Raw genomic sequence first — 21,075 nt, forward strand, 5'->3', positions numbered from 1 at the left:
AAAGCTTGAGACCTTCACGATAAGTCCAATTGTACATGCTTCAATGATGTATTCAATTGTACTTTCAGTGCTCAAAAACACATGTCCTGTAGCCTTACTGAACACCAAGAGCATCCTCTTTTCCTGAAATCAATAATGTTTCAGAGTTGCCCACTGATCCACTGTAACCAAATGCCTGACAATCAGCCATTACAGAAGTCGCTTGCGAAGTAACAAAGTTACAGCTGTTTTCATTTTAAATAGTCTTCAATTTAAAAAATTTGCAGTCTGATACAGAAGGCTAGGAGACCTGAACAATATGAAAGTGCTAGTCATTAATTTACAGAGATCAGGCATCACATAGTGCTATGAAGTATCCAATATGCTACATATGAATACAGCTGTTAACACCTTACAAATGCCTCTGGTTGTTTTTTCAAGGCTACTTGAAAAATCAATAACCTTGGCTTGTATGTGCATAAACATGAGTGTTTATGCAGAAAATAACGCAGATATCACCACTACCAGAGGTATAATCATATTACGGCCATTTGGCCACAACAGTGATAATGAAATATTAAGTCCCATTATCAATTTCTAACTGTTAAATCCCCCAATTTTGTTAAGTGGGAAAAAAAACAAAAGAGTTGCCATCATGGTATCCCCTCCACACTGGGCTCCGGAAGACAACGTTGTTCAGAGCTTCTTCTCCTGCATCGTGCTCAAGTTCTTGGTTTGTTTTCCCCAGCCATTGGTTGCATTTTGGTTGCTTTCCCACATCTTCTGGTGCTTATTTCCCCATTTGAAAGATTGAAGAATGACTGAGAAGAACCAGTTCTGGAACCACTACTTAAGGGAACAACACAAGCTTTTTTTCACTTCACTACAATCAGTCACAGAGTAATAAAAAGTTGAACGGATGACTCAATTCATTCCTGGAGCAGTGCCTCCAAAGTTGAAAGTAGATGGCACCACTGGTGCTGTGAACTTGTACCCGCCGTGTTTCTCAATCATCTTGGATTCTGAAATCAGATAAGGATAAAAAATGTTTAAAAGTCAAAAACGTCTACATCTTAGTGTTCATTCACTTGTGAGCTTCAGCTGAAAGTACATGGAATATTTTTTTGGAAACAAGTTTAAGAGTTTCCACACACTGAGGGAATAACAGGATATAAAAGGCATATCATGGTGAGACAAGACCAGGTTTTGTGTAAAATATAGCGCCACCCAAATACACTCCTTATTTTTCCATTTTTGCACATTGTTCAGTTCCTCTCAGTTCATTTTCTGAAGGTTTGCTGTGTTTTATCAAGATTTCAAGCCCACACCAAGTTCTGGCAAAGCTTTATCTGCAGCAGCCCAATGTGACCTAAAATGTCAACACTGGTTCATTGTCAGCCCCAAAGCATAGAGGTGAACACTTTTCTCCTAAGCATCGCCATACAACATGCAAGCAGAGTGCTCCATTACGTTACAACTCTTTTATATAGAAGGAAAAATAAGTCATTTTCCCAGAATCCTTTCATTTCACACAAACACTAGTTTAACAAAAGATACTTTCATTTTTCACCTTAATGCGGTTGAACCACAAGAAGAACCCCACAAGTAATTTTTTAAATGAAAAGCAACAGGGGCAATAAGAACGAGGAGATGTAGCATGTAGAAAAAAATGCTTTATTGTTAGTCTGAAGTGCATCATCAGACTTTGATTGGAAAATTCAGACTGTTTCTCAGCCGGAGCTCACCATGTGCTGCCCGCCTCTGGTCTGCAAGTGTGCCTATGTCCTGAAGATGTTTGCCCTGTTCCTCATCGAGGGCCTGTGTTAGTGCCTGGTACCATGCTGGGTCGCGGGTCTGGATATCTGCATCAGAGTAAAGCCACATTAGTGACTGAGGACTATGGGAAAAGACTGATCAACAGATTCCAAACGGTCATCTTACTCTGTAGTATGGCTTTGAAGATTTGATACTCATCCACTGGGTTGTCTTCATCATCTACAGCTGTAGTGTAGCCCTCAAGTGCCGTCTCCTCAGCATCATCTTCTTCCCAGTCTTCATCATCTCCATCCTCTCCCGCCTGCTTTGCCAGCATCTCCAGATACTCTTGTCCCTCCTCATCGATGTCATCCTCATCGCTACCAAGTTCAGCTATAGAAAAGAACATCACTCAGATTCACTTCTTTCAAAGTTCATCACACTCAAACACTGAGCACAAACACTGGGTCTTACCGTTGTCATCCTCCTCTTCGCCATCTTCATCATCGTCATCTTCGTCATTCTCGTGCTCTGCACGACAGGCATACGCCCTCTTTAGGCCGTTGAACAGTAGGATGGCTGCCGGAAGAAGTTGACCAGCCACCTGGTTGATGGCCTGAGGCCTGTGCTCTAGGTCCATGAGGGCGCAAAGTCCTAGAATGCACATCTTCCTGTCATGGAGGCTGCATTGGGAACAAAGAATAAACATGAATATTTTGCCAGTGAATTTATAATGTTATGTAGAAACTGTTTATTGCTCAAGCAGAAAGGGAAAACATGCTGTAGTGGGAAGATTTATTAGTATGTCATAAGACTCTTACCCAAGAAAGCAGTCGACATCTTTGAGCCACTGGGTGATAAAGTGGTTAGTGATGGGCTCAGTGTTGTTTGGGAAGCGTAGGTTCTCCAGAGTGTTGAGGAGAAGAGGGGGGCTGTAGTAAAGGGCTGCAATAGCAACCTGTAAGCACATCGTCCTCAGCTCGCTGGTCTTCACCTCCCGCGTCAAACGCTCCAGTGCAGCAGCAACAAACAAGGGCACAACCTGCAAAAACAGCAAATCATCCTTTATGGAGCTAAAGTATGCAATATGAACACGAATGCACCATATAGACCAGTTGCATTTCTAAATCTCATATAAAAAGGTGTTGACTTTTTAAATTACTCACCTGATCAATTCCTCTGCCTTTGCACTGCAAAATAACCACCTCTAGCAGTTTGGCTGCATGGCATTCTGGGTCTTCACCTGGATCTCCTGTCAAGACCTAAGTTAAGAGGCATAGTCGGGTTAGACCCCTAATTAACCGAAAAAAAAAAACAAAAAAAAAAAAAACACAAAAAACAGTCTTGTACAGTACTCATCATTCTGTTTGGCATGTTACCTTCTTGCACATGCTATAGATAATCTCCAGGTATTTGGTGTCGGATAAGAGAGTATCTGTGTCGACTGTGACATAGTTGTGTAGAAGAGGCATCATATCTGAAAACAAAACATATTGGTGTACATTTGGCTTAGGAAAAAGTAAAAATTTTACACTATCAGAATGTGTACTCTGACCTGAAACTTTATATCAGTTTATGTCCAGTCATACCTGTGAAGTAATCGAATCCATCCTGTTGGAAGACTTCATACACCAGTGGAAGGAGCTGCCACATCTGTGGCGACACCTGCTGGCAGGTCAAGCTATGAGCCAAGGACAGGATCTCTTCATAGAACTCTGAAAAGCAGAAAAAGGTGAGTCACTGGAGGTAAATATAGCCTGTTTATTATAAATAAACCATGTCTTAGACAGGAAAGTACAAAGTGTTAGAGCAACACGCAGGTGAAATGTGGAGGCACAGGAAGGACCAGTCCTGCTCACCCAGTACATGTTGTTGCAGCACAGTGCCGATCACCTGCAGACAGATGCCCTCTAGCTGCTGGGTGATCTGAAAATGAAGATAAAGGATTGTATTATGACGTATTTCAAAAGATGAAACTGCTATGGCAGAATTGTGCAGAGGGGTGACATCCCTCGTAAAGGTACATTTAATACAAAAGATTTATTCTGCTTACCTTAATTAAACGACTCAAATAAGTCTTACAAAACTGTATCAAAGCATAATTTTACCAGACATGACTGAATAAAAAACACTACTGAATAGATTAAGTGTAAACAAAATTCCTTGAGTCAAAAGATTATTCAAGTCCAGTCCCTGTAATGACAAGATGTACACTGACCCAAAGTACTGAGCTGTTATGCAATAATAAAATAAAATAAAAAAAAACCTCAGTGTAAAACAACACTTGGCCAAATCTATTGGCTTGTTGGCTCCAGCAGTGCAGTGTTTTGGGCAGACACAGTGGCAGCGAGCCTGGCACTATTTCTAGCGTCTGCCTCAGCCTCTGAGTCATTTTGAACATGGTGAGAACAGAACGTGTTCCCAGGAGTTGGTGGGTGGCTGAAGTGTGTTGGCAGGAAGGCTACAGCAGACCGGAGCTGCTTCTGCAGATGAAGTGGCTCTGAGATGAGTGATCAGCCAGGAGTGTTTGTGTATGTGTGGGCAGTGTGCTTAGTGGCTATGCTGCTAACCTCTTTGTGGTCCTCCACCACACTTAGCAATGTGTCAATGGTGTTGAGGATGCCCATAGCTGTCACAGCCTTGTCATCGCCTCCCTCCTCATCAGGCCCCGTCTGAATCACCTGGTTGAACGTCATAGCCTGTCATAGAGCCAACAAAGAGACCATTATGGTTGGATCAGCAGAGTGTTAATGCTCATACATTTCCCCATTAGGCAGCCGGTCTGACTAATGTCTTCTCTGTTTATAATTACACACAAGAAATGTGTCAAACTCAGTATCTTTTGTGGAAGCCTTCTCTGACAACAATACAGCATATTATACATGGGACATCGCCACATGCTGAGCTCAACAGCTACTGTTTGAGGAGGAAATGCCACCTTTAATGTCAGTTTATTAATACTGCAAAGGATTGAAACTCTGCTATAAATGTTAGTTTATGTGCAGCTGACTGACAGTCTAAAACATCAAGGTTCTTTATTAGTACCTAAAAAGGTAAATTTGTTGTGCAGACATGAATTTCGGTGTTCCAAAGATGAAAACAAATAACACTGATGAACAATCAAGACACAAACAGACAAAAACACAGTAAAAAAATCGTTAAAATGCTAAAGAAAATGTTGATGAATGATGGCTACAGAGAAAACAGATGTTTTTGGCTATTTGATAAATACCATTTGAGGTAAAACAAGACTGTGGCTCCTCTTTGTGGAATGTTTTGACATTTTAGGCGTCTCTCTTGAAGTCAATGATCTCTACTCACAAAGCCACTGGTGATGTTTAAAAGGCATCATTTCTATGATAGCATCAATATGTAGCCTCTTTATTGTAAGAACCTACCAAATGCTGTGTCATTTCCACTGCAATTGGAGTGACCTCTTCACTGTATTCACAGATCATTTTCTGGATGACATTGGTGAGGTCATCATTCTCCGTCTCCCTGACAATATGCAGGAGTGCCTGCATCACTGGCCGGATGAATGGGGTGATGTATTCTTTGGCTGGAAGAAAACAGAATAAAAGTCACTCAAAATGACTGAAACAAGCTCTTTTAGAACAAGTAACACCAATCAGTGTGACTTTGGCTGCTCACCTTTCTCCTGGTTGCTGATGAGAACCTGCAGGGCGATGGCAGCCTCCACCTTGACTGGCATCTCGTTGTCATTGATTAGACAGAGGCGAGTAAGCTCGAGAGCTGTCTGCAGGTTCTGGTCACTTTTGAACTTCACCTCACAGAAGTAATGCAGCACCCAGCAGGCCTATGTGAAAATGTGACAGAACCCAACATCTTTATGGTCAACATTTGGGTTGTAGGAAAACTGGTATGCTTTTAAAGATTCAAAATCAGTTCCACCTCACTAGTGAAAGAATGTTAGTTACCCTGGCTCTCATGTAGCCCAGCTCACTGCGGAACAGGGGGAAGACGTGATTCTGCAGCATGAACTCCATCTGGTCCTTGTATATTTTTTTCTGTGTAGAGAAGAAACAAACAACCAGGTTTTACAACACTGTAAAACTATTTACAGAACATCCTGTACACTCAGCCTATTATAGGGTTAAAAAAAGTTTGCTTGTTTCAAGTTAGGATACAAGCTAGAAAGAAGTCATGTTAAAGTTCAAACAATTTCATAGTATCAACACCTGAATATTCTGTATACAAAATGAAACTGGTATACAAGTATACAAAATGAAATTGGTTTCAATAAAACAAAAGCCTTGCAAAGCAGTGTCGTGTTGCAATTTGTATTTTTGTCATCTCTATTTGGCAGGGGCTAAACCCCTTTTTCCAAAACCCCTCCTGGCCCCTGTAGAAGCTTTCTGTCAATCATTCACAGCTCATCATGATACCATGATAAAAACAGGGTGGAAGTTGTTTTTGTGGTTCCTTGATACAAATCAACAACACTTTTTAATCCAAATCATTTGCTCTTCATTTGGAAAAGGGATATTCCAGAGATGTACTACAAACAAGCCAGCTGAGATGTGTTTACCTTCAGCAGGATTTCAGCCAGAGAGCCTATCATGTGGAGTGCACCGTCCTTTTTCCTGGGGTCAGAGGCTGGATCAGTGAGAATCTGGTAGCAGAAGCCCATTGTCTTTTGCAGAACCTGAATGTGAAAAGAACATATGAGTCTTTGAACCTCACAAGTATTAAGAAAGTGTTTAATTGGAAATTTTACGAGTAACGAAAGACCATACAAGATCTAAACTCACCTCTTTCCTCTTGTTGCAGGCAGTGAAGAGGAGAGTCTGAGCTGCTGTTGTAGGAGAGATGAAGTCCTCAAATACATCTAAGAAGGAACAGCAGAAATCAGATAGATGGTTAGTCATCCCTGATCTGCAGGATTCTTCTTGGATTACAGGCCAAAGCACTTTCTGCGCTTACCAAACTTCATGCGGATGTACTCATATGGATCCTCCTGCCACAGTTCCTCATCACTGTCTGTGTAGCACATGAGGGGGAAAACCACGTCCTGAATGATGCCCTAAAAACAAATTTACAAAGTCAGTCAGTGAGTGGACTTAAGACACTACACAAGAGGTACATGACTTCAGAGCACTTGTTGTAAAGTTAAAAGTAAAACAGTTTTCAAAAACTGTAAAACCCATGTAGATAAATCTAGGTACTAAATCTTACAATTCACAAAGAGATTTTAGGTCTCACCAATAAGTTATGAGGACTGACTCTAGCTTCTACAATCAAAAACTGAATGCATCTCCGTGGTTTCACTTTATACCGTGGAATTGTCAATAGTGTTGTGAAAGATTTGCATGATATTCTCACTTTTGTATTTATACCTGGATGTGTGGTTTGAGGTTCCTCCACGTCAGAGCATGTGCTATGCCCTGGTTGATATAGTTGAGTGTCTGTTGGAGTACTCTGGGAGCCACATATTGCTTCTCCTTGTATTGGTACAAGACTTTGAGCAGAACCTAGTCAACAGAAGTACAAGGAACATCCTTAGAGTGGTGACGTGAAGTACTAAGATAGTTTATCAAATGCTTTCTGAAGCTCTACCTGCTGAGCAGGAACTGCATATTCCTTGAGGAAAAGTTCAGCAAACTCTGTGTACTCTTTGGTTGTGTTGCCTGGACTTCCATACCTGTAAAGACAAATTAAGATGGTGAATGTTGAGAATAACATCTTTTTGTACAATATGGTAAATAAAATAAGGGATCAGCTGTTTTGTTGTACCTCTCGAACAGTCGGGCCAAGATGTGAAGAGCCCACTTCTTACATTTCCACCATGGCAGCTCAGGCCTCTCATCTTCATCTATCTGCATCGTCTCCTGCACACATCAAGGAGAATTTTGACACAATCAGCTTGTGAAAACTTGCACACATTGAACAAAAGATCAACTTTATAAGAAAATGCATTTAAATGTCTTACTGGTGGCACATCTCTATCCACTACTGTCTTCAGGATCTCCATCCATTCTGTCAGGTTCTGTCTGTTGATGAGTTCGAGGGGAAGGTTGTACTGTGGAGGAGAAACAACTTTAATTAGAGCAGATACTTAGACAGTTGGGAACAGAAACGTTGCTGGTTCAAGTCCCAGTAGAGAGCAAAGAGTGGGAATTAGTTTGGTGGCTAAAGAGGTGCCAGGTCGCTTTCTGTGCACTGCCAGGTGCCCTTAAGCAAAGCCCCAAACCCATAACGGTTTTGGCACTCTTTCAATTACAGCCCCTCTCCAAGCTGTTAGTGCATGTGTGTGTATTCCTGGGGCAATTATTTATCAACAGTAAGGATGGGTGATATGGACTAAAAACATGTATCACGATATTTTTCTGAATTTATTGCGTTTACAATATAAATCATGATAAAAAATAGCACCATTCAACACAACTGTATCAAATGGGCTGCTTACCTACACCAGCTACATATAAATTAGTGCTGGGTATTGCCATTGATTGCCTGAATTGATTCAATTCCAATTCTCAAGGCCCTGATTCGATTCAGTAATCAATTCAATTTGATATCGATTCATGTAGAGATTCAAAGAGAAATTTAGTTAGGAATGGTACAAAGAATGTTCCAAGTTGGCACATTATTAAAAATATCTGGGTTTGCATTAAAAAGTCCCCCTAAATTAGAAATATTTACATCACTATTTTACCCATCCTGGATATGGCCTCTTCTGTCCAGTTTCCCTTTGTCTTTATAGTGTTTAAATCCAAAATGCAGTCTGATATCCTCTTTTAAGTCTGGAGGTTCCTTCAGTGGAGCAGAGCTGCCAGACTCCACCATGTTTGTGTATACACAGATAAGTCTCTTACTGCAAGTCCAAGTTGAAACTCTTGTTGTTAACTTAAAATAAAAATAACTAAATTGATACTTTATGTTTAACTTAGTTTGATTAAGTCGATGATGTATAATTACAATGAAGCTTATAGTGTGGTAGTAGTAGTAATATCCACATTTTCAGATATAGTGTATACAGTGTGGTACTTTAATGTTTATCTGTCCCTCCATCATACACTTCTGTCTGCTGTCTGTGAGGTGTCTACTATAGATAGGCACCTATGCACCTAAAAGACAGAACCCACAGCACTGATAAAAAGAAACATTCATCATGTTATGTATACTGTATGTTGTTGTAAATATTATATTATGCTAACTTTATACAAAATCTACATGACATGCGAGTTTATTATTCATATCTTTCTAAATATTAGACTAAGCGGAGCACTTAGTCTAATATTTGTTGTGTAAACGGTGGGACCATGTGTAATTTGTGCGGCTGTGAAACGGAGGAATAGAGGATTGTAAAATAAAGCACAATGTGCAAATTAACCTTGTCTGCCTTACGTCCGATTTCCTGTAACCAAACCATCTCCAGATAATGGAGGTAGCTCCTCGTTTAGCATTTAGCAACAAACTCATCCTCTGTTTCAACTCTGCCTACCACCATGTTTGCTATGCTTCTGCATGTGAGTTACTAGTGCGTCGCAGTTGATGAGGTATGTGTGTGTGACGATCGCAGACACATACCTCATCAACCATAGTTTATTATTATTGTTGAATGCTGTTTTCTCATTGTGGAAAGTTTTTTCACGGTATATCGCAAACAATAAGATATCGCCCATTGGTAATCACGTGAGTTACGTGTGCTGAAGAACATTCCCATACGCAGTGTGGCAATTATCAAGTTCACCTTTACTTAACAAATGTGAGTAAATACAACAACTGCTCTGATTATGCTTATGCACAGTATTCTAGACATAGAACAGTGAAGCTACATATAGAAAGTATTACACAGCACATATCAACCCTGTGAGCCCTTTGCTTCTTTAACCATTGTGTCTCGCCTGAAGCCATTGTCTTAAGTCTTGTAAAACATCAACTCTGTGGCGTACAGTCAAGCTCTTCACATTCTTTTTTAGGACAACCAAGGCTTTAAGAATATGTGTGCTGCAGCAATGTCACTTGAATTTTAAAAATGTATGGGTCTATGAAGAAAAGAAAAAAAAAGTCAGAAATTAAAACTCAAACATTTTTATGTATTAACACAGTAAACAATGACTAAGGTTTTTTGTTCAAACTTGTTTTATCTCTTTGGGACCAAAACGTTAAAAAAATCATTCTGTGACAAAAAGTCTTCAAAATATTCCCATTTTCACTAAAGAATTCCTTGCACTTCTGGCAATTTGAGTCATCATTAAAGCAATTTCTGTCAGCAGGGGCCCAGGGATAAGTCATAGCCTCTCTGTATATCTTTCTCTCTATAATGAGTTACTCAGGCTCCTTTCTCCAGTTTAAGTGTTTGCACATGCACTGTTTGGCAAAGCATGATGTAACAATGCCTGTTATTTGCTGTCAAAGCCCAGTCACAATGCATTCTGGGATATAGACAGACAATATGGCGGCAGTTTAATCCACTAGCTGCAAGATTAATCAAAAAATTTATTAAATGGATAAAAGATGATAAACACCGGAGTTAGTAGTGTGGATTTAATGTTTAAAACCCCCAGAAGATCACTGAAGTTCAAGGCTCATTGAAAACATTTTAAGAGCTACAAAGGCATGGATAGTGTCATTAGAACTGCACAATGGAGTGACTATGATTTATGGTTTAAAAGTTATTCGCCGTTGAATAATAATAACATGCCAGACTTAGAGGGTTACTCAGTCTTATTATTCATGCATGTTTTGAGATTTAATTTACTGAAAAACATGCAAAAAGTAATTTGGTCTTCTTTGTCCCTTTCTCCCATACAGCATATTTCCTGGTTAGAACCAACCTCACTTAGTGAAAAAAAGAGTTACTAAATTCTCATTATTTTCATCCATCTCGCCTTACCTCAGTTTTTCTTCCTAAGAAACTGCCTTTCTTTGCTCTCTTTACCTTAGTTGTAGTGAGGTAAAAATAGTCCATTTTTAAAGGGGGTGTATTGAGACCACATATGGTTTATTGTAGGAGTTTCTGAATGCAAATGCGCACACTGGAGTAAGAACAAGGAATTTATCAACACTGATTAGATACCAATGTGTGAATAACTGCTGTGTGCATGCTGATTAAATGGCTTTTTTTTCTAACTTCAGCATATTCTAAAATTTATTTTCTTTAGCTAGCATTAGGAACGCTTTCTTACATTGTTAATAAATGGGGCCCCTGCCTTCATAATATTTAATAAAAGAATGTAAAACATTGTGCTTAATTAACCCATCAGAGCTAATAAAGCACATCTTCATGCTGATGATAAAAGGGGTCATTGTAAATTTCATAACACAAACCTACTTCAATTGACCAAATAGTTGAATATGAGGTATTGCAACAGCTCAGATTCTGTCTAAAAGACAAAATGTAAATCATTTTTTTAAGAAGAGCAGTTCATTTGAGTTTCAAGATTACCTGGAAGAGAGCATAGAGGATTTTGAAGATCTGCTTCTGTATGAGGACAGAATCACTGAAGTGGTCAGGGAGCAGCTGGATGAATCGTTCCTTCAGCATGGGCATGAAGATGTGCATGGCAGCCACCAGAGGCTGACGCTCTTCTGGTTTCTTGTATCTGTTTCACATGCACAGTTTACATCAGCTGAATGATCCCAACATTAACCACACTTGATGGAAAACACCATATAAAGAGGTGTGTGACTTACTCATAGTTTTTGACAAGCTGGTAAAGACAGAGCAAGATGCCCAGCCACCCTGCGCTGTTGTCTGACTGCAGGTAGAAGCCGATCTTGTCCACAATGGTTGTCCACTTGCCAGGGTAGTCGTGCTTGATCATGTGGTGGATACATGTTGTCAGCTGAACCCTGTGATGTTCAAAAAGGGAGGTTGCATTTAACAAGCACATGTGACTAGTAAAACCAATTCTTGTGAGCTCCTTTACCTTATATGTCTAGCAGAAAACAAAAGTTCCAAAAACACTTGTAGTTCAGAGAACTTTATTACACCGACATGAAGGCTACAAGCTGAAACACGGTCTAATAAAAGTAGTTCACTATAACAGTGGTTCTCAACTGGTCAGGCATCAGGACCTACCACTACCCCCTTATCAGAAATTGTGACCCAAATGTTTTAAAATTAAAACTGCTTCAATCTTTTTAGGAAAATGGTGCAGTTTGGACCTTAAACTAAACAAAAGACGACTGAACAAAGACACAGGACAACTCAAACAACTTAGGAAGTGCATAGATACAAAAAGAATGCATGCATACACTTCCTTTTTACTCCCTTTTCCCTAGACTGCATTCAATTTTTGTAAATTCATGGGGAATAACCTTGTCATATTGGGAAAACTACCTTTGTTATTCCAACAAAGTTAAGATAGATAAGTGGAAATCTTGAGAAGATGAGATTGGAGACTGAAATGTACTTGCTATCAGAGAAAAGGCAAGCAAATAAAAAGTATGGATCTGTATTCTCTTAGGGCTTCCACATATTATAGACTTTGCCACTTTTTTTTTTGCCACTTGTTCTTGACCAACTGGAAAGCGCTCTGCAACCCACATTTGGGTCCCGACCCACCACTTGAGAACGATACTACAAGTGTTGCTGGAGCTTCAGTTTTCTTTGAGACTCTATTCATCCTCCATGCACCTTGGAAGTTGTTGAAGTTGTGGCAGAAATACCTACTCCAGCTCTTTATCGGGCAGAAATCACAATTACCTGATGCGCTCGGGGGAGTGGATGATGGCCTCCACTATGTTATCTCGAATGAACTGCCTGTCCTCCTCAGGGATGTTATTGACAGGCGTCTCTGTTGCTGAACCGTCTCCATCACTCCAGTGCTGGGTTATCATGTTCTTAAGGTAAATCACACCTAAGAAGAGAGGAACGAGAGGGCTCAGCACCTAAAGGTATTTTAGCTTTTTCTTACCCTTCCTTGTGAAACCAACCCTTGCTACATGCACAGCCTGTTAACTTGTTAATGAAAACATCATGATGATGGTGAATGTGTAAAATTTCACAGTGGATTTTTGAATGATGTAATTTTGTTTAAAGATTAATTTATAGACACATTTCACTGGGGAAAATGATCAAGACCCTGCTATTCAAAATAGAAACATAGATTTAAGTTTTTCACTTTATTGCTGAATTAAGTCCTATTTATTGTTACACAAATCATTATTTTTGATTGATACTGGTATCAAAGTTAACCCTGATTACGCATTGATTTAACAACATCTACATCTTTACATAAATTGCAAATGAGTAGATAAATTTGACAGATTGAGAAAAGCCACAGTAATATAACACATCGTGCAAGTTATTTCGATTTCTTCCAGGTCAAACTACTTAAAAGCCAAGGATTTTACATTACTGAGGTTTTGTTGTTTTGTGAACCATACAGCATGGGCCAGTAATCGACTAATCTCGATTATTTTGTTTTCATAAGTGTGGGAAGCTGAGATTGTAATTTAAGCTCAATTAGTTGCCCAGAATCTTCAAGCTGCTTTACTGACGAGGCTGAAATAAATTTTCTTTTCAACCTTGTGCAATTCTCAATGTGCACCAATTAAATAGAGTACTTTGATATGATTATGACTGTATAACACTGTAGTGCAAATGCAGAACCACATAAAGCCTAAGCAGCAGGAATAAATTCTTCCATCTGATGTTCACTAGTTTTGAATGTGGCACCAGGGTGTCAGCTGGGCTCACATCTACAGTGTGGGGCCCAGCTCCGAGTTCTGTGGCTTGCAGGGAGAGTCATCTGAGGGAACGGAGGAGCGAGGGATGGGAGGCGGACGTCAGACTGCTGACACAATCGTCTACACCACTGGCGAGGCAATCAAAATCCAGCCTATCAATGCTGACGGAGCATAAACCCCCCCTCCCCTCTGCCCACAAAACTACACCATCCCCTAACACTACAAAGCAACTTACAGCCTGCCATATCAATTAGATTTATAAGGATGAAAATTAACTCTTGAAAATGTTTCAAGGTCAAAACACAACTTTATAAAAAAATTCATATTTCCAGTCTCTAACATGAACTCTACAGTCACTAATATTAACTGAGGTTGTTAAATACCAAAAAGAAACAGCATCTCCACTTGCACGATAGGAAAATATCTGAACTTTGGTGGCCTAGACTGTTGTGGGTCAACTTTTTAAATTACCTTGGTGTCTATATGACAGCTGTGAAAAATCTAAGAACTAGTGATCTCAAGCAACAACCTCAATTACCAAAAACTTAAAACCATCACATGCACATGATAGTCTGAAATTAGGCATACATCCAGCAAAAACATCTAGAAGTACAGGGCCGCAGCAATAGATTATTTTTGTAGTCGAGTACTCTATCGATTCTTCCGATGATTAATCAAGTACTCTAATAGGAAATATTGCATTCTTTTAGTCAGTCACTTATGCTTTTTTCAAGAGAAGTAGTACTAGAATAATGAGAAAAGAAGATTGGTCCCTTAAATGAACTACTTCTATATTAAAAATTGGTATTAACAGGTTCTCTAAAGAAAACATTTTACAAAGTGTAATGATGTTCAGATGACAATTGACATTTCTTAAAGTTACAAGGAAAGAAAGTTAAATAATTACCTAAGATTAAGCCATATTTGGGGTTTTAGGGATCCTTTTCCAGGAAATATTTGGTGCCAACACTTTATTTCTTTTATTGTAGTTTATATTCATTTTTCAATTTGCCATTAAAGTAAAGGGAGACTTAATCCTTTTAAAATCCTCTACTTTATGCATGAATGTAATATTTCACATTCTAGAAATAGAGTTTCATCATTCACACAGTGGTCTGGTGATGTCTGAAAGGTGAACCTTTAGATTACAGGAATATGGTCTATTTTTCAAAGGGTGTTCGCTTTTAAATTTTGTACATTTTTGTTTGTGAGTTCATCCAACATAAAAATGTGACCTTTTAAGACCATCCACTGACCTGGAGAACACATTTTAAGGGATAATGCTGCTTTTATGACCTGATGAATCCTGACTGTATGATGATGAACTTTAACCCATTTAGTCTCAGTCACTGTCTGTGGCAGAAAGGGGGTTCTATTTCATTGGTGTCAATTCATTATCAATATGTCTTATCAAATCATTGGGGATGCTAAAACATTTTGAAAAATACGCTGGAATCAAGACGTCAGTTTGCTGAATTTTAACGTATAACGTGCGCATGCGGTAGAGAGAGAGAGAGAGAGAGAGAGAGGGAAAGCACCAGAGCAGGACCTGAATCGTGAAGCCTGACTGTCTTCTGTGAAATTTTCGGGTCAATAAGAGAAGTTTATTAAATTAAATTTATTAAAGTCTGCAAACACAAACTGAGCGCTGTCTCACACCAGCGAGTTATGCAGGCAGCGCGGAAACTAGGGAGATCTGCATAAGTTCACCGGTGCAGACATAGTGCCATATCTGCCATGAAGCCACAGCCAGTGGATTCGTAAAAACACAGGGCGCATGCCTCTCAACAGAAATGCATCAACTTCTCTTCCCTCGTGATTTTCACGCCTCACATCATGCATGTTACGTTATAGTAACAGCAAAAACAAGTGCACTGTGCCACACAAACAGCCGTCCCAGCATGCCGTGCAACTCAAGGCACGATGTCCAAGCTTACAGCGTGGCTGTATATGGATACATGACTGATTTAATACAAGCCTCGAGGCAAATAATTTGTCTCGAGGATTTTTTTTAATCGAATCACTCAGATAATTCGAGGAATCGTTCAGCCCTAATCAACACTAACACCTACAGCATTATACTCAGTATTTACATGACTTCTTCAATTCAAATGTTCTCTCTGCAAAAAGGATTGTAATTTTTAATTGTAATCTCCAAAGAAAAATGGCAATCACATACTTGAAAACGACTCAACCCATGGATTTTTTAATCATTTGAAAACCAAGCAAATATGTCCTATTTTTATTTGGTAAGCAGCAGAAACCTGAAGAATCAGATCAAAGAAAATAACTACTTAATATGCTTCCAGCAGTGACTCAATAAGAACTGAAACCAACACTGAATCATGCCGTCTAAAGACAGAACTTTATAAAACAGCTTCTCTATTAAGGAATTTAATCGATCTGTGCAGTGGAAATAATATAATAACTGTCAAGTGAAATTATCATAATGGAAATAGATTCCACAACAGCATTTTTAAGTGTTTGGCTGCTTTCCAAACTCAAACCAAATACTGAATTAATAAAAATCAGATCAATACAGGTGTTTGACCACCTGCCAATAAGACAACTTTAGATGATGGGCAAATCAGCATTGCTTATGATACTTGTCAGGCAGCTTCTGTGCTGTCTAGGAGGAGCTTATCTGCTCTCAACACTGCCAGATATATTTCCTACAGCTGGAAAGAAATTTATTGTACCAAAGAAGAGCCTTGCACCAGCTTAATTTGATAGCACTGCCATGAAAATTTGGGAGACTGGCAGGGGATGATTTGGATAGCATCTACATACTTTCTGATATAATTTCAGTCAAGATTTTCAACATCAGTTTTCCCACCAATGTCCCCCCCATGCAGAGCAGCATTTGACTAAAGCAAAACAAGCTATATTTAAAACAGCTCCACGTGTTCACTGCACTTCAGCATGGCACTTTAGCCTCACAAAAACACAAGTGTGAATCATGTATCATCGCTAAATTGTCTTTTTAAAACTATTACATAAGTGACCTGTTTTACTTGGGGTCAGAAGAATATATCTAGTCTATATCTCGTATAATTCAGTCTGATAAAATTGGAGTCTGGTGCAAACGTTCAGTCACAGCGTACAAGTGTGTACCACGATGCCCTTAGGTAGCTCCAGGAAATGCCAGAAACAAAAAGGCATGGACTTTGCTTCATAACATTGTATAAAACAATGCTACCTATGGAGGAGGGCTCTGCATAACACCAACATAAAATAGCCATAATCATACTGATATGATTACTTCCTTTTTTTCAACTTCATGGGAGGCTTATAAGAAGAGGAGCAGTCAGCTGCCAAGAATGCTGTTGCCACTAGTACTTCCAGTCATCCAAAACAGTCTTACAAATAACTTTAATTCATCCAAGTAGTAAATATGTATTGAATAGCTGTCGAAAGGTGCACAATTATTATTTGGGCAGTGTAATATTTACATCAGTTTTCATCGAGCCTCTGATATGTCAATCCTTATAATTTAAACAACCAGACTGTCTGTTTATTCGAAATCATGTTAATCCTGTTCACAGTTTTTATAAAGTTTTGCTAAGACACCATGGGAATGTTGTACAGCCATTCTAAATGAAATTTTGATGGCATCTTTCCTACCCGTACTGTTCGGTCTGTCAAATACACAGCACTCAATTTCAGCAATGGAGGGCCAGTCCTACCCGAGGCCTGTCATTTACCGGCTGAAACAAATCCATTCAAACAGCCTTTTCCCCTTAAAAGTTACAAACCCAAATACAAATACAATGCAGGTATCAGCTGACTGGGACAGTCAGTGCTTTGACGACAAAAGTACAATAAAGAGCCTTTTACTTAGTGCATTTTATTTTGGCTTTTTCTTTTGCATGCTCACCTTGTAACTTAGCATTTAACCAGTAACAAATGTGTTGAGAAGTTATTATCAAACCTTAGTATTAGCTTCAAGGAAAGTAAAATAAGGTACAAAGTGAACTTGAAATCCATTTTTAACATGTTGTGTATTTTACATCTAGCACAGTGATTATACAAAACAAAGCTGTATGCATGCAGTACAGGCTTGAAGCCAGCATCATTTTTTTGTTTTATGTATAGAATTCTCTTAAAACTGAGTATTAGAAATTAATAACATTACTTACTATTTTTCCACTCTTATCACAGTTTAGACTCACCTGCTTGCCTGACAGGCAGATCCAGCTGATCAGACATAGTCACACGCAGCAGAGTGGACACAAAGTTTACTTGGGTGTGACCCTGTAAATCAGAATGGAAACAGCTGAATGATCACTGGTTTATATACACTGAAACAACATTTTTAATCTTCTGTTTTTTAATGAAACCATCTCCCAGTTGTTGAACATTCTACCCCAATGAGTTCAGGGTTTCTGCTACATGTAATTGATCGTGGCGCACCGCCATGCCAAAATAAAAGCCGCCATCCCTTCAGAATTATAATGTTTTTTAACAAATGTAAAAATGTAAATTACACTGTATGAATTTCACTTAGTTTAGGACTGCCCTGATTATAATTTGATGATTAGCGGTAAACTAGAGTAGTTATATTCATCATCAACCGTGTCTAATGATGGAGATGAGATGCTAGCGATCTAAAAATAGCATGGTGTCGTAAAAACTCCAGCGGAACTGTCATTCCGTTTCTGTTACGGTACAAGACTGGACAAAAACAATAGCAATTGACTGTCAGGCATCCACCTAATTCATGATATTTGCCTCATGGAGAGAGGAAGGAGAAACGCGAGCTTCACAGTCACAGGGCGATAGGAGCAGTTGTGCGTGTGAGTGTCTGCATATGTGTGACAGAGAGGAGAGATCATTTGTGTGTCTGCGAGTACAGGTCGACAACAAGCATTAACGAACTAACGTTAGCTTGTTGAATAAGTGAGAGATAAATGTTTTTAAGTTATCATAATATTAATAACTTTCATAGGCTGAGGCTTACCTGTGGCTCCTCTGGGATAAAATAATTGCAAGAGGATGTAACAAAAGCAGAATCCCACTTTAAGGGTCTTTCATTCAAATCATATCCCCAGGCTGTTGTTGTTAGTATGGTCTTAACGTGTTAATGTATGTTTGTAAGGGGGGAGACAAAGTAAAAAGCATAAAAAATATAATTTTCACTTTTTGGGGGAAAAAAAAATCTGTGCATATATCCTGTGACATGTTCAAGTTATATAATTTAACAGAACTAAAATAATGTTGTTTTCTTTAAGTTTTAATAATATAGACATTTAAACTCTAACATTATTTTATATATATATCCATTTTCAATGAACCTCAATGCTTGTTTAATTTCTAAAAACATTAAGTGATAATTTTACTTAACAAAAAAAATTTAGAAATCAGGGTAGGGCAAAGCCCTCCCCCACTGTTTCAAAAAGTCCTGAAAATTGGGCATCATCTCTGCCAAATACTAATGAATACCAAAACAAATCTGATGTTAGCCTGCAGATGATCAGCGACATAATTACTATTTGAAGCACTATGTTATGATCTCCCTTCACAACAGCTCAAATATGCCTACATCTTTTCAAAAGGTCATACAATGTATTTAAGCACTTTATGTAGCCCTAGTCAATTTTTATCTGGCCACTTTCCACCAACAACAAACTGAGATTTTTATGACTAAGCATAGCACTGGATTTAGAAAGCACTCCACAGATTTACTCCATCCACCTCCGGTAGACATGATTTTTTGTTCAATACATAGCTTGAGTAACTCTAGCAATGCTTCAAAAAAAGAAAACCCTCCCTTTGCTGCTTTAACATTTAAGTGAGCCATCAGTATTAATGCATATGTGGGTGTGAAAGTTGTACCAAGACCCTTCAACTGCCAGAAACAAGTGGAGGCGGGATAACTTGATTGGAGTAATCACGCTGAACTATGTGCCACAACTTCCTAATTATCGCTTAAACGGAAATGACAAAAGTCAGCTTTGAAATTAGGAAAGCCTCATCCATTAAGAATAAACGATTTCTGTCTGCATTAAAGGACAAATTTAGAGGAGCATTGCTTCTTAGTCAATGATTCGACAATATAATTACTATTGTCTTAAAATTTAATAAATAGGTTATGATGACAAATGCAGTCCTTTTAATCAGTAAGCTCCCAGCTATTGGCCATTAAGTCTATTTTTGATATTTTATGGGCACAGATACAGACAAAATACTGTCACTGCCAACAAAAACATTTGTTAACACACATGATGTAATGATTAAAACATCATTAAACGTCAAGAGTAAACCATAATCCATGAGGATAGACAACTGTTTTCAAAGCATGCAGCTCGACCGCTGTCTCATCTAGAACAGTGCTGCTAGCAGGGTAACGTTAGCTCACATGGCACTCTGCTAACGTAAAACGCAGTATGTATACGATATACGTTACGAAATAGCTGTGGAGTAAAAGATTATATATCAAGCTTGGATGCAGTAAGTAACAGTCTAAAGCTAACTATTGTGAATATTTTTCAATTGTTAAAGAATGTCATCACTTCATGGCTTGTCACAGTGACACGTGAGCAGCAGCTATGAAGAGAGGCTACGGCAGTTCAACCAACAAGTCGCTAAGTTAGCTTGCTAATATTAGCAACACGGCTAGGCATCAAAATCCTGCTTTTAAATATACTATCTAGCGAGTTTCCACAATCAATCTAAGTTTGTTGTTTATACACACCAGCTATAATATTATTGTGCCATGTCAGCACCGAAATAGGTCAAAACTATATCGAAACTATGTGTGACGAGCTTACAATTATCTCATCAGCGGGGCAAGAAGGGGTTAGCTCGTTTAGCATGAGCGACACAGCTGGCTCAAGATGTAGCTAACGTTGACGTTGTTAACTGGTGAACGAGTGTCATCGAAATAGACACATCGCCGTTAAATTCACCATAATTGATAAATATTGTTTAGCGGGGTAGGAAGCAGTCTAACTATCGAGTGATTTAATTTAGCTTTCCATTTGTCAAGGTAACGGTAGCAGAGCCCAGTTTGCGCGACCGCACCATCTTGATGTTGTGAACGAGGCCCGAACTGAGACCGCGCCACAAACCTCCTTCACAATTAACGGCTAATCTCAACTTTTACCTCGTTCAGCTGTCTCTCCGCGGCCTCCCGCAGGTTAGGGTCCATCGTTCCCCGAAGGGCCTCGACCAAAGCCTCGGGATCCATAACGAAAACTCTGTTTACGGCTCGGATTTTAATATTTCAGAGGTCTATCTATTCCCAGTCACTGCGCACATGGACGCACGGCTCTCCGGTTACCCGGCGCGAAAGGAAGCAGTGAATGAAGTACCCGGATAGATCAGCGCCAAATTTGTGCAACACCAACTTCCGGCGGAGACCGAACAGCCATGGGAACTGTAGTTTTAATTCTTAGTATTACACCATATGCTCTCTGTTTTGTACTTTTTGTATAAATGTAGGCTATGTGTTTTTCATTTTTAAAGTTCACTCTAAAAAAACACATTTTCATATGTAACCTTTTATTTTGTAATCATGCTTCACATAAATACATTTTACTTGTACATTCAAGTCTCACTCTGCAACTTATGACAGTGTATCAAAGATGTAACAGCCACCTTTCCAAGGCATGCCATTTTTCTTCTTTCTTTATCTGAACGTCTAATTATTAATGTCATTATGATTATTTATTTTCAGAT

At 39.0% G+C, this 21,075-nt stretch overlaps 1 protein-coding gene across 1 annotated transcript; it reads right to left on the minus strand.

The window, feature by feature from the left end:
• Nucleotides 1-213: 213 nt before the first annotated feature.
• Nucleotides 214-20,691, minus strand: ipo7 (importin 7). Its single transcript, XM_041786429.1, has 25 exons — nt 20,501-20,691; nt 17,568-17,649; nt 12,410-12,563; nt 11,395-11,553; nt 11,147-11,303; nt 7,685-7,774; nt 7,489-7,583; nt 7,312-7,396; nt 7,092-7,226; nt 6,679-6,778; nt 6,507-6,583; nt 6,284-6,400; nt 5,673-5,762; nt 5,386-5,551; nt 5,133-5,293; nt 4,305-4,433; nt 3,594-3,660; nt 3,324-3,449; nt 3,114-3,211; nt 2,901-2,996; nt 2,556-2,776; nt 2,209-2,417; nt 1,921-2,127; nt 1,725-1,841; nt 214-1,001 (listed from the first exon to the last, which is right to left on the minus strand). Exons 1-25 carry the CDS (start codon nt 20,582-20,584, stop codon nt 904-906), a joined length of 3,120 nt encoding a protein of 1,039 aa, XP_041642363.1. The 5' UTR covers nt 20,585-20,691; the 3' UTR covers nt 214-903.
• Between the last annotated feature and the right edge of the window lie 384 nt (nt 20,692-21,075).

Source organism: Cheilinus undulatus, linkage group 1 (assembly GCF_018320785.1).
Source record: "Cheilinus undulatus linkage group 1, ASM1832078v1, whole genome shotgun sequence".
NCBI lineage: Eukaryota > Metazoa > Chordata > Actinopteri > Labriformes > Labridae > Cheilinus > Cheilinus undulatus.

Bases quoted from the DNA above. Each gene is read 5' to 3' on its own strand.
- ipo7 (XM_041786429.1), bottom strand. From the start codon at position 20,584: ATGGATCCCGAGGCTTTGGTCGAGGCCCTTCGGGGAACGATGGACCCT. The intron at 6,584-6,678 runs GTAAGCGCAGAA...GTTCCTTCTTAG, and splicing joins GTACATCCGCATGAAGTTTG to ATGTATTTGAGGACTTCATC. The intron at 1,842-1,920 runs GTAAGATGACCG...ACTCTGATGCAG, and splicing joins CTTCAAAGCCATACTACAGA to ATATCCAGACCCGCGACCCA.